The sequence below is a fragment of the Euwallacea similis genome, chromosome 13 (genome assembly GCF_039881205.1).
Source record: "Euwallacea similis isolate ESF13 chromosome 13, ESF131.1, whole genome shotgun sequence".
Taxonomy (NCBI): domain Eukaryota; kingdom Metazoa; phylum Arthropoda; class Insecta; order Coleoptera; family Curculionidae; genus Euwallacea; species Euwallacea similis.
In genome coordinates, this window is record NC_089621.1 from 2,021,750 (window position 1) to 2,035,470 (window position 13,721).

Consider the following 13,721-nt stretch of genomic DNA (forward strand, 5'->3'; position numbering starts at 1 on the left):
TGATGGATGACCGCATTTGGGAGCATTGCAGATGCTGCTCTAACTGCTCTATCAGCTCTGACCTTCCCGAGGAATATTTTTAACACCCGCGAGTGATAGAGGGCTAATTAGAAGCCGATAATTTTGTGATTGATTAATCGGTTCCACGTGGCCATTTGTCTATTAGAACCCATGGAAAAAGGGATTTATAGTAAAATACTGGCCGATGAAGGATGAGCTACTTGATAAGCCGGAAGGATGAGGGTAATTTGTCAAAATACCGTTTTCGGCTTTGATGGATGCTCTCGCCGATTACTAAGTGTATAAAAATGTATTTGCACGTGGTGGTTGACTGATATTAACTTAAAACTTCCTTGTTGCTGCTTGAGGATCAATACAATGTGACATTTCCCCGTCAGTGCGTCTTATCCCCTTTAAGCTCTTATCCGAGGAATGGCAACATTTTGTCACCCCATCTTAACGCCGTGATGGATGAACGTCATTATTATCAACAGAGCAGAGGGTTCCCTAATGTCTCCATTATGTTTGTCCGTTAAACCGAAGGCCAACGCGAAAAGACGCAATCTATTCCAATATTAAAACTGCATCCTAAGCAATAATTTGATGAATAATTCCATTCACATAGCTGAGCACAATGAGAGCAAAGTGTCGCAATCGGAGCACAGATTAGAGCTATGAATAATCGGAGAGCAATTAATGGAGTGGTTCTTTGGGGAAAAGCTCTCTACGGCCAGGTCCGCATAACAATTTAAGCTCTAAAACACGATGGTCAGTAATTATTCCAGAAAGTGCCTATTCATCTTCTGGTCCCGGAGAATATATGCATTGTTATCGGGGGGCACATATTTGCCAGGGAACTCAACTGTTTCTAGCTCAGTGGGTTTTTTTTAACATCATCTACATGGAATTAGCTGGAGCGACGATGTAGGAATTTAGAAAATGATTTGTTTCTTTTTTAAAGGACATATGTACAAGGTGTCTCAAAATCGACGCCCCTATACCTGTTTTATGAAAGCGGAAAGTAATAATACAAATTTAAATTGTAGGCCTTCAATGGGGGGAACTAACCTGAAGGAGCTCATTTCTAAAATATAGGGCTAAGGATTTATGACGTCATCAATGACATTGTTCCCCGAAACATGAAATTCTGGCAAAATTACATTAATCCTATTTTTCCAACTAACTTTTGTTAAAGAATTGTTTTCTTATGTGTTATCGTTTAAAAGTTATAAGCGAAAACGTCTTTTGAATTATTGAAAAAATATTTAATTTTACAACAAGAATTAAACAAACAACAATAATTTAGTTTTTGTAAAACTCAATAATAAAAAGGAACAAAATAAATATTATATTTAATTTAACAAATTTTTAATATGGCTTCCCCCTTCTGCAAGGCACATTTAAAGTTTTCGCTAAACTTCCGCCGGAGTAGCTTTTTTTAATATTTCTTGCATCAACTCATTCCAAGCAGTTCTTATCTTCTCCTTTACGAGATTCAAATTTCTTACAGAGCTGTTATAAATTTTATTTTTAAGAAATCCTGACAAGAAAAAGTCAATGGGACTTATGTCAGGGGAGTTTTCTGGCCACTGCACAGGCCCGTTAATACCAATTTAGTTTTGTCCGAACGTGTTATTTAGATATTGCTGCACTGCGAGGTCTAACAAACTAGATATAGGAATAAATCGAGGTTAGTCTGGTATTTCTGGATATATCTTTACGATAATTCGTAAAACGTTTTTACTTATAACTTTCAAATGATAACACGTAAGAAAAAATTTCTTCAACAAAAGTGGTGTGGTAAATAGGATGAATATAATTTTGGCAGAATTTGGATATGTTTCTGCGAAAAATATCATTGATAACGTCATAACTCATTACTTCGACATTTTAGAAATGAACTTCTTCAGGTCGAAATGGAAGTCATCCAACCCTATTGAATGCTCATAGTTAAAATTTTTCATATTGCTTTCCGTTTCCACAAAATAGGTATACGAGCATCGACTTTGAGACACCCTGTACGTAAATCGATTTTTTGGTCCCTAACTGTGACAATTTTACCACCTTCCCACCGATAAATGCACCCTTAGGAGTTTGCATTTGTCGTCTCTTAGTTGTCTGAATGATTTTAAAATTGGAGTGAATGCTACCGAGGCTTCCTAGAAAGCCCCAGGAGTTTTGTTTTTGTACAAAATACTCTAAGTGATCTGCATCCAATCTAGAAAACCCTACTCAATTTCGGCTTAAATTTCCTTCAATCTCTGCTTTCTTCGCGCGACTTTTGAGGTTTTCATTCAAATAATTCAAATTGGAAGTCGAGTTTATGGCTTCTGAGGGTTGTAATTTCGGCTACATTTTAGGAGGTTGGCTTTGTCGTCTTATAGTGGCTCATTTGATTTTAAAATTAGATTAAATATTACAGCGACTTCTAAGAGAGCGCCGAAGAGTTCTGCCAATCTCTACTTTCCTTGTAGCATTATAACCAGGAACTTTGAGATTTTAATTCGAACAATTCGAAGTAAAATTAATGTTAAACCCCTCAGCTGATGTCCTTGTGAGTGTTAGGGGGGGAGGGGGGGGGGATCTAATTTTTTGGGAAATCGAACATTTAGAAAGCAATTTCGACCACACTTTAGGAGGTTAGATTTATCGTCTCATCGTGTACCATTTGATTTTAAATAAGATTAAATGTTGCTGAGGCGTCCAGCAGAACCCCATAGAACTGATTTTTTAACTTGAATTTCTTCCAATTTCCTTTTCATTTGCGGGAGTTTTTAAATATTTTTTTAAGATTTTACCGCATCAAGTACACCTTCATTTGTATTTTAAACCCTGCCCTTCACGTCTCCTGCAAGTTCAAACATGATGTTTGGATTTTTAGGAGTTGCATTTGGGCCACTCTTTGACAAGTTGAATCTGTCATCTTTTAGTAATCTCATTAATTATTTTACTATTAGATTGATTTTTGGTTCTTCCAAGAGAGCCCATAGAGCCCTGGAAATGGCCGATCTTGCAAATCCCAATACGGATCAGTCAGTTTGGACTTAAAACTCCCACAACTTCTACCTTATTTATGGAATTTTTAGAGGAATTTTTGAGGCGTTCAGCTCATAAATCAGATTTAAGTTTTTTTTTTAAGCCCTCCTATTAATAATTGCCCGTCCTTGGAATTGTCCGAAAACCAATTTTTCAGCTTCCAGTTGTACCACTTCCCATGAGGTTTTTTTCTCTATTCTTCGTGATTCAATTGACTTTAAATTAGAGTGGTGGTTCAGCGCCACGATTTCAATTTTCTCAATTCTGTATTTCCTGCTGGGGATATTCGTCGATATTTTTGAGTAGTCCGCCTTCGCGCAATATGCTCCGACCTAACCCGAGCAAACCTTCAGAACCTTCCTATTCGCCTCTTTGGGAATGAACCGTGAATTTTTTGGCTTTTATCTCAAAGCAGTGGATATGGGTCTTTAATTTCCATTCAAAATGAGAATGATTGATTGGAAATCCTGTGGCAGGGATAAGCAATGCATGAGACTAAGAGCAATGAAAATCTCGATTTTGGCCTGGAGCTTACAGTCACGATAGATATTGCAAAATTAAATCGATCGTGGCCAAGGATTTGATTTTAGTTCTCCTGAAAAACTGGCATGATCATGCTTATTTTCGCGCAATATGTGCAGCTCAGGTTCTATCTTGGTATTGAATTTTATTAAAGACCAGCATGATCCAAGCTTCTGCCGTGAAATTATTAATACAGAATGCCCCAATTTCTAACAATTTTCCATTTATATATCTAAGAAAAATTCCCCACCTTTTCGGGAACAATGGGACCGTTCAAACGGCGTAAAATAGATTTGGCCCTTTCGTCGTAACAAGGAGAGAAAATTGAGAGCCAATAAGATCGGTAAATAACTGAACTGACCGCTTTCCTAAGTGAATGGCTCAGTGGGGTTTTGAGAATAAATCCCCGCGATAATGGATTTTCGGTATGGTATGTTTGTCTACTAAGAGGCAGCTCCCGAAGGATTTATTGCTGCTTTCGAACAAAAAAGGATTCATTTACGCAAAGGGCGTGGTTTGATACGAAAAGGGAAATATGAGCGGAAAAAATCCGGAGCGTTTTCACATAATTTTCATCGAGCCAACGTTTTTATTTCCCCCCAGTAAAATAAAAGCGGAGAGCATGTGACAAGTTCACTTTGGGGCTGCGCTGAACTAGTTCCTCGTTTGACATGTATATGCCCGATAAATAACACGGAAGAGAAAGCAGACTTCACTGGGATTTCCTTTTTTGTATCGCGTTTGGATTTAAATCCATGTAAGTCATGTCAAAGGAAGAATTTTTCCATGAATTTGCGGCATCTTTTTCAAGTATAAACAACGAGAGCAAGAATTGAGCCGCAATCTCCCTCACTCCCATTTAGGCGGTAGTTACGGGAAAAAAGCACATAAGTGTTATTGCGTACTCAAATATTTAAAGTCAATTTATTCCGGTTCAGCGTTTTGGAGAGTCTGGCAAACAAACTTTGTTCCCGCTATCTTTTGATCGATAAAAGAGCTTCCAAGTCCTTTTTACTTGAGGCGTTTTTCAAGATTGCCATCTCGAAAAGTAAATTTGCACAACAGAAGCCAGAAACACCTTGGTCGAGTGACAGAAGACACTGATAAAACACGCAGTTGTTTTGTTAGGCGGTGCAACTCGCCTTTATCCCGAAGTTTGCTTTTATCCCCTCTATGATGTCACATATGGGAGTAAAGAGGAAGATAAATTAGTTTCCAGTCCCAGAAAATGAATGCTCTGAAAGCTCCTTGATAATGAGGTGCTAGTTGAAGGTACTCACATCGGTGCTCAAAACACAATAGGGCCAATTTGTCTCTAAGCCCTGCGATTGTTAGAGCTTCTACAATATCCATTAAAAACGAGCCTTTTTTAGACTGCCTGATGCGTATTTCATACCTTGAAAACCTTCAATAGGAAATTCGCTATATAAGACACTTGAGGGGCATACAACCGCTAAGTTATTGCCCGGCGAATATGAGTGCTGCAGGCACGTCCCTGCGAGAAGTTAAAAATACCTTAAAGTGAAATCCTAAGGGATGTTTCAAGGGTGAATTATTGACCACTCTAAACCCACTTCTCAGTTGGAAAGTTAATAATTTTTAAAAAATTGGTTGGTCAGTTTCTCAGAAGTTAGTTGAAGAAACCTTGATGGACTTATTTACCAGGAATAATTCGTCAGATATTGGAAACGCAGTTATCGAACTTGCCTGTATCGAGCCACTTCAACCCAGGCAGAAACTTTATCCTCCAGAGATTGCAGAATAAGATTTGAGTTTCCTTAATGAAATATGTATTAAGAACTTATTGGAAAGATTGATGTTTTATTTAAACTTTTGAAAAGTTCCTCTAGATGTTTACTAGCAAGCCAGTGATGTGTTAATAGCCCCAATGTGGCCCATGAGAGGACCACTTTCCTTCGACGCATGCCAATGTTCAAAGGATATAGTCACTTATGATCAAAACGACGAACCACTCCGGGAAAACTCAAATTTAATTTAAATATTCGAAGAATTCTTTGAGCGGTTGCTGGTTGAAGATGACCAATTGCTCCACACCAAAAACGCAAAAACAATAACGTTAGGCACATTCAGGCGAGTTTCTAATCAGAATGGAAGCCTATATGTGAAGTTCTTCAGGCCACATTAATCAACTCGTGGTCAGGATCTGACCGAAAGTTTCATGATTCTTGATGATGAAGTAGTGCAAAATCTTATGACGCTCTTATTACGGCACTTCAGAACAAGCTCGAAACGGACGACGCAATTTATCAAAGGTAAACTAATCGGTGAATGTAAAAGCCCCAAGGTATAGAGGGCATAAGAGACGTGGCTCAGGATAACAGTGACGAAAGGTGAATAAAATAAGAGGAAGGATTACACAGAAAACGGAAGCTCTTTTGTCTGCGAAAGCCATTTAAAGCAGGATTGACGAAAGCACAAAACCTGGAAAGTTAAAAGAAAATGCATCATAAGAAAATCTCTTCATGACGGTGGGTGACTTGAAGAAGGAGGTCATGCAGAAGGTAGAGTTAAATGCCTCTTTTAGAGCTACTAAAAGTCAGATCCCCTGCTCGACAATTTTATAGACTTCATGAAATTAATGAAAAGGTTTATATCAGCAATAGGGCCAAAACATCATAATTTTTTCGAGCAGAGGGATATAAATACAAACATGAAAAAAATTAGCAACAGGAATCAACTTACAGCATTGAGGAATTCAGGGAGATAGTGAATACTGAAAAAATTATTCGGAAGCCCTTTTCTAAGGAATCATGCAGTAATAGTGATGCCGACTGCGTGATCTTTTGTAAGCAGATGGATCTTCTGTAGGCAGATGCCCATACGAGAACAAGTATCTAAGGATCAGCATCCGGGACAATCCACGCTATACCACACACATTTCGAATTTTCAAACCAATGAAATGGTTACCTTAAACGGTTGAAGTAAGGAAAAGGATCATTAATATATCTTCTGCATTAATTAATTTAATTTTTAATGAATCGATGATTGCCAGTAGTTGTAATCGCTAAGTATCTCCTTATCTGACCTTCCCTTGAATGAGAATTAAACCATTAAAAAAGTTATATTATCGATATTTTTATTAGCATTTTTAATATCAATTAAAAGATTACTTTGTTGTTTATTTTGATCCCGAACGGCCGTAGCAGAGCCCCCTTTCCACTTAAACTCAAAACACAACAGTAATCGATTAAGGGTCCTAAGATCATCCCTGTAAGCGAAGTCGGGTCTAGAATCGATGACACTGAAATGGATTCTTTCTGTAGGTATCTGCAGGATTCAGATAAGATCGAATAGCGATTTAATCAATTGATTTGTACATTCTAAATTTTATCAGTTTATTGTATATTTTCAATAACTATTATTATAGATAAGTTACTTGCAAATTTTCTTGGAATCAAATTTTGATAAAGGCACTCAGTCTGCAAACACGAAAAAAATTGATGATTCATGGAGCGATTTGCTTTGAATTTATTTTCAGGTCTATCCATGTCTGGGCCATGTTGGTAATTAATGTTGCTTATAACCATTCTGCCAACCTTCTTAGTTCAGAAATTTGGCTACAGACGACTAGTATCCTCTACATCCACACGGAAAGTATGAGCCCCACTTGGATTGTTTTCAGATAACCTTCCAGTCTATGGTAGTAGGGAAAAACTGCCCTTTCAGACCTAATAGGGCTGTTATCAGGGATGTTATATCTACCCTCTCACATTTTATCCCCAAGGGAGGGACTTTATCAGAGTGTAAAAGTTTTTCGAGAGGAGTTTAGGTTTCGCAACGGTAATACAATGCTGTTTTTGGTATCGTAAGCTCACCCTGTATTTTGATTTATTCCCCTAGTAGATTTATTGAAGGGCCATCTTTGTACGAATTGTTAAATTAATATGACATTCAGGATTTGAAATTTGTGAGGCCATCTATGCATGGGTTGTTAAATTACCAGAAAGCTCAGAGCTTATGGAATGGCAGTTTTTTTTATTATGGAAAATCGATAGCTGGAAGGAACACAGGTCTCTGCAGAACTAATTTATGCATATTAGTGCGGTGATATTGATCAAGACTTCTCGCAGAATCGATTATATATTTAATAGTTTTTTTAGCAAATCATAGATGACACCACAGTCTGAAATGAAAGAAACTGGAAGAAGTTATGTGGAAATTTTTAAAGAGTTATGTTTGGATTTTATATATATATTTTAATTCATCATACAATTTTCAGAGCCATTCATCACTACAATACTCCTTTAAAGGTAAGAGGTACCACAAAAACACCAAAAATGTTCAAGATTTTAAATTCCCAATAGGGAGGAGGCATAAGCCTCAAAATCCCAAAATGTTGTTGATCGAAGTTTGAATGTAGAAAATAGACGGTGTTTGAGGTGCTCTTTTGTGTTTAAATCCACTAATAAAGACCTTACATTATCGATCCTGAATGCATTGGCGGAGAGCCAATTACATACACATATACAAGAATATATATATATAGAATCTTCCAACGTAAACTTGACTCCTTTAATTTTGAAAAATTAAGGACTTTTTGGAAAGTTCCCAAAATACGTAAAACAGTTTTTAAAGGGCAGGAATTTTTATATAAAAATCAACCAAAAGCGGAACAAGTGTTCATTGGATGACCCTGTATATAGTTATATGTACACAATATACAATTTTTCAATTATCTGAATAGAATTGTTTCAGCTCTGGATAATATGAAACTTCGGTTTAAATGGTACCAACCCAACTTTCCCCTAAAATGCCCTTACATGCACTTTTCTGGAAACTTTTCGTCTGCTGTAGCATGTCATAGACCTTAGCGAAACACATTTTGCCTTCGGAATTAAATTGAAATTTGTCATATAAAAACTCACTCGGGGAGGTACAGTATTCTTGATATACGTTAGAAGATTGAAGGACGATTGCACTGTAGGGATTTGAAAGTGAGAACCAAGAGAAAATAAGTCTTTTCTGATTTGTCAAGATCCTTTATCCGTAAAACCTAATTAAAATAATAATTAAAGTGTTAATTAGAGGAAACGAAGTTATCGAACCTTTCAATAACCCTGTAAGACCTCTGCCTCCGTCTCTGCCTCCGCAGGCAAACAACTCCAATCCCTATTCATGTAATAATATATAACATTAAGTTGATTGCAGTGATTGCCTCATTTTTGCCATCAAACATTGATTTAGTATTTTTGTACGCAAACACGTTTACCAAATGAAATTAATTTAAATATTTAACAGAAATTCCTGGATGCTCATTCTCTGGAAGAGCTACGAGCTTTTATATGGCCATTGTTTTAAATTCGGGTAAATAATTTTCAACTGACTAACGAGCTGATTTAAAATTCAAATCCGCCTCCATTTATTTATCGGTTTCGATTGCGAATTTATAGTAAACAAAGTAAATTTGTCTGTAAATTGGATTTTACAAAGAATTCCTCTTTACGTTCGTGCATATTGGCAAAATTGCTCATTTTTCAGCGGCGAGGGCTCATATCGGATTATGAATACACAAAAACCTGTATGGGTCATTAATGCCTTTATCTCTGCGTGGGTTTAAAAGCGAGATAATAAATTACGTAGAATGACCCATCTAATCAATGTTTTTTACTGTTGGAAAATTTAACAAGATATTCCTTCAGGCACTTCTTGACATTCGTTAGATAAGTTGGCTCCAGTCACTTCCACGCCATTGAAATGCCAATCAGAGCATCCTCCTTTAGCGCAAACAATCTGGAAAGCCATACTCTTACTGCCAGTCATCGAGCCCTTTAGGTTTTCCAGGGTTAAGTTCGTAATCGGGATGTTGGCCTTGGCTTCTCCTTTAGGGTAGTTTTCCTGCACTGAAACTGCATATCTATCGAACCTAGAAAACCGCTTTACTGCCTCCGCTGCAAGTCATCTGAGGCACTGACTGGTAAATTCTATATTTATGTATAAAATATCTCGAATAGACCCGGTGGTCCCGGCGTTGTAAGTCTTGATGTGGATTGTATTGCTGGAGTGCTCGATTTTTGTATTCAGGAACTGAACATCCGAGACATCCCCATCTTTCAGTTTAAAGAATGAAACTCACGTTTCATTTTATATCTCAGCTGTCGCTTACAGGAAAACTGAGTCCATGAGAGCCATTGCAAAACAAGTTCTCAAACACCAAGCTTAAGCCTCCATTTATTGCTACACAGTCATCTTGATTGGAATTCTCCATTCTCACGTTATTGTTGCCTCTCACATCAAACCCATCGATGATTTTGGCAAATTTATAACCTCTCACTCCCTTGAGAAATCCCTTATGAGAAGTACATGAAAAGTCCTCAACTCACTGAGTAACCATCGAAGTTGTCGATGTTAACATTGGACACCAACAGGTTAGAGGATTGAGATATCAACACACAATTTTTCGGGCAGTGTTTCAGCTTCATATCTCGAACTATGGAGTCTTTTAGGGAAATCCTCAAAAATTTGGACCTGGCGATTGTTGGTTCAGTCGCTCTTTTCCAGTGCTGAGAACGCAAACCATCCAGCAAGTGGTCTGAAACGTACTAATATTCGAGAGGCTACCGAATTTTCTCAATACTCACTATCAGTTCCACACACCTCCACATTCTTTCCAACAATCTGCACCAAATCTCCATTCCAGTCTGCAATTTCATGAGTCAAATGCCGGTCAAAAATCATCGTGGTTCCATCTGTAAGGGGGATCTTCAGGGTGGTTTTCTCGAGTATTATTAAATTTTTAATAACCAGGGTATCGCAGTTTCGAGCGGCAGTTTCAACATCGTTATAATTAGAAGAACTGACCAGAAATCTACTGTGAAGGCATCAGCGGGGCCCCGATAGACCAGAATACAAGTTTTTGCAAGAAGTTTTGGGTTCCGCATCATGGTGCTTGACATCTGCAAGAATGACTAGTAAGGAACTGGATTGTGTGTAGGTGTAGATAAAATGGAGTGTTTACCAATTTAGTTTACAAAATTAGTATCATATCGGAGATATTCCATTGTAAACAATGCACTTTATGACTTAAGAATATTGGGAATATAACGTGAGAGCGACATGTGCTGAAAATAAAATAAATAAAATTCTCATTTGGGACATTTCTCAATCTATAAGCAGGTTGAGGCAATTTTTATTTTACCATAACTTTTGAAATAATAAATAAATAAAATGGCGAATATCAAGGAATAAATAAATCCAAAAAAACTTCAAGATGAGCTAATTTTTTATTGCTGCAATTCACTGCTTATATATTTCGTCATAAAAGATCCTCAACCATAGCCGGGTTTATTCCTTATTTCCTAAGCCCCTATACTTTTCTCTGTATCAATAACAGGACTCTTCCTCCTCTCTTTCCCTTCCTCTTCCTCATTCTCATCATCCCAATTTTGCCTCTGATCAGTCGCAAACAGCGCAAAGAATATCGCTGTTCCTATTGCGAATGCACCCGCAATAACGAAAACGATCCTCCATCGGGAAATGTCATTCTGCAATATTTTTATATAATAGCAGCTCGTCCATCTGTAACGCCTTTCCTTACTATATACTCCCCACAGACCCAATCTACGACCAATGGAGCAAAAATGGCCAAAGTGCTGGAGAAGGTGGACTCGATCCCTGAAATGATCCCGGCATATTTAGGAGAAATATCCAACGTATTCACACCGGCCCCCCCCACTCCTGCCATCATGATGAAGGGTTCAGCGATACAGATAATGCCCACAGTCCAATTTCGGTGTTCTATTGGGACGAAGGTCATGCAGAACATGGCAATAGATATGCCCGTGACACCTAAATGAAAACTGAAAATGATAAGGCATACTGAATTTATGTGATTCGTTTACCCAAGAGATGAAATGATCTTCTAGAGTTAATTACGGATATAAAACCCTTTCTGGGTAAATAATCTGAGAAATATGATAGCGGTAAACCCGCCGCAGCTCCTATCAAACTCGGAAGCGCCGCAATAGTTCCAGTCTGCAATTCAATCATTATTACTTTGTCGTATTATCAGAGCTGTTGGGAATTACCGATGAAAGATCAAAATTAAAAACTTTAGCCAAAAATACGGAAAATTCCGTAGACATTAGGGTCACAAACCAGGAATACCCAGAAACCCCTATAATTATAGCCCAGCAATGGACGGATTTGAAAATCTTCATCCAAGGAGTTTTGTATTCCTGCAATCATCAAAGTCATATTTACCCCGCTACCCGCTGAAATTGACAAAACTTACAATATTCGTATTGAAGAGAGTTGTTTCCAAATACTGTCGTTCCTCAAGAGTGATCCTAGGGTGAGTTTGAGCGCTCTGGGCCCCAAATATGGCAATCACTCCTGCAATTACAATTCCAATACTGCCAATAATATAGAAAATTGAGGGCCATCCCCAATAAGTTTCGGCTAGCTGTCCATTTGCAACGGAAGAACCCATTGCGATGATTGTAACAACTGAAACAAGGTTTAAGATTAAGAATTTTAGGAGAAGATCTGAATTGTTGCCAAATGAAATGCACAAGGAGTTTTGGAGACCAAAAAGGGACCCTGATAATTAATTTTTGAATATTCTGAGGTGCGGAAAGTTCACTTCCAGTAGATGAATATAGAAAAAACATCGACTTTAGAGATTCCAATTGATTTTCGAGTTGGTTGAAATAGGTTGGTTAAACAGACCCAAACCAGTTAGTTAAAATAGATTGATTGAATTTAGCTACCATAAACTTCACTTAGCGCATTTCATTTGCCCCCGACTCTAGTTTGATAGTAAAGTAACTTACTTCCCCCAACAATATACCCCATTCTCGATCGCTCTTCAGGTGGCGCCCATCTTCCCATCACCACCGAGCTTTGAATGTTGACAAAACTCAATGCAACCCCTTGAATAATTCTGCAAATAATCACGCCAGTGGAGCCGAGGAGCTGGGCTGCAGCAGGGATGAGCAAAAAAAAAATACTGTTAATGGTGGTACCCACCACTAGGATCCATTTGGGGCCATATTGTTTGCCCAGATAACCAGCAAAGAAGGTGAAAGGAATGCCGCTCCAGAGGATTGAAGATATGATCACATTTGTGTTTTTCCAATCGTAGGTCTATAAAAGAATTGGTGATTTTTGGATTTAGATGGTGGTTAGTGGGGGGACTCACAGGCACATTTGGATTGGGAGATGTAGAGTTGTCAGTCATGGCGACTAGGGCCACAGAGAAGGAGCCCTTCGTGGCGTAGGCATTGCCGTAACATACGGCCAAAAGGAAGACTTGAAGGTATCTTACTCCTACTTTTGGACCTTGATAAAATAAGAGATGACAATATATTATTGTTATAAATTAAAATTGGAAGTTTATCAAAATATGACGATTTTTAGAGTTAATGCATTTGATTCGTTCAGGAACTACTTTCATAAAATTATTATAGCTTTTTTCACTAACTTTTTTCCACTAACCTTTATCTCCAGTGTAGAAAATTCCATCTCTGAGGCCGGGTTCCAAAGCCACCGCATCGTCTTCTTTTGTCATGTTTGGGTTATGGAAAATGACTCGTTTAGACCAAATAATCTGTTGAGATTGTCGAGAACTTGTGTGTTCAGACTTTTTATTTATATAATAATATCTACATTCTTATCGTAATATAATTAGAATTTTTAAGATGTGCTAGCGAGAATAGTAGCATTAATCTAGGCGTCATAAACAGTACCGCTTATTTTCTCCATCGGATGATTCATTCTCGCGCCATGGGTGCAAAGTTTTTCAACAAAAATCGGGGTGTTGGTGGCTAGCAGCGCTAAATACTGATAACTGTGCCTGAAGGATAGTTCCCATAGAAATTGCTTCCTCTGTCTTGGAAACTGCCTCCTTAACAAGGTTACCTGATGGACGTCGTCCAGGTCGGTTCAAAGCGCGAATCAGCGATTTTTCTCTGCTTTAAATTTTTTCCAGAAGCACGTAATAAATATACAGCTTCAGGATATTTGTCCTTAATCGCAGTGCAGGTAGCTCCAAGTTGCTCCACTGAAAACCCTCGACTTTCCCACTTGTTCAGCTAATTATAACATGCCAAAGGCATTTCCCAGTAAAAGGGGCGCTTAGCTGCCTGTAATTTACTGCAAAATTTCCAGCGTAATAACAAATAAAGTTTTAAATACAATAAAA

The 13,721-nt window shown here is 37.9% G+C and overlaps 1 protein-coding gene and 1 pseudogene across 1 annotated transcript; both read right to left on the reverse strand.

Moving 5' to 3' along the window:
- Positions 1-9,199: 9,199 nt before the first annotated feature.
- On the reverse strand, positions 9,200-10,562 carry LOC136413170 (uncharacterized; annotated as a pseudogene).
- A 243-nt stretch (positions 10,563-10,805) lies between these two features.
- LOC136412908 (putative inorganic phosphate cotransporter) lies at positions 10,806-13,141 on the reverse strand. Its single transcript, XM_066396161.1, has 8 exons — positions 13,016-13,141; positions 12,720-12,859; positions 12,352-12,664; positions 11,811-12,025; positions 11,605-11,754; positions 11,419-11,551; positions 11,115-11,365; positions 10,806-11,061 (listed from the first exon to the last, which is right to left on the reverse strand). Exons 1-8 carry the CDS (start codon positions 13,086-13,088, stop codon positions 10,876-10,878), a joined length of 1,461 nt encoding a protein of 486 aa, XP_066252258.1. The 5' UTR covers positions 13,089-13,141; the 3' UTR covers positions 10,806-10,875.
- Positions 13,142-13,721: the final 580 nt, after the last annotated feature.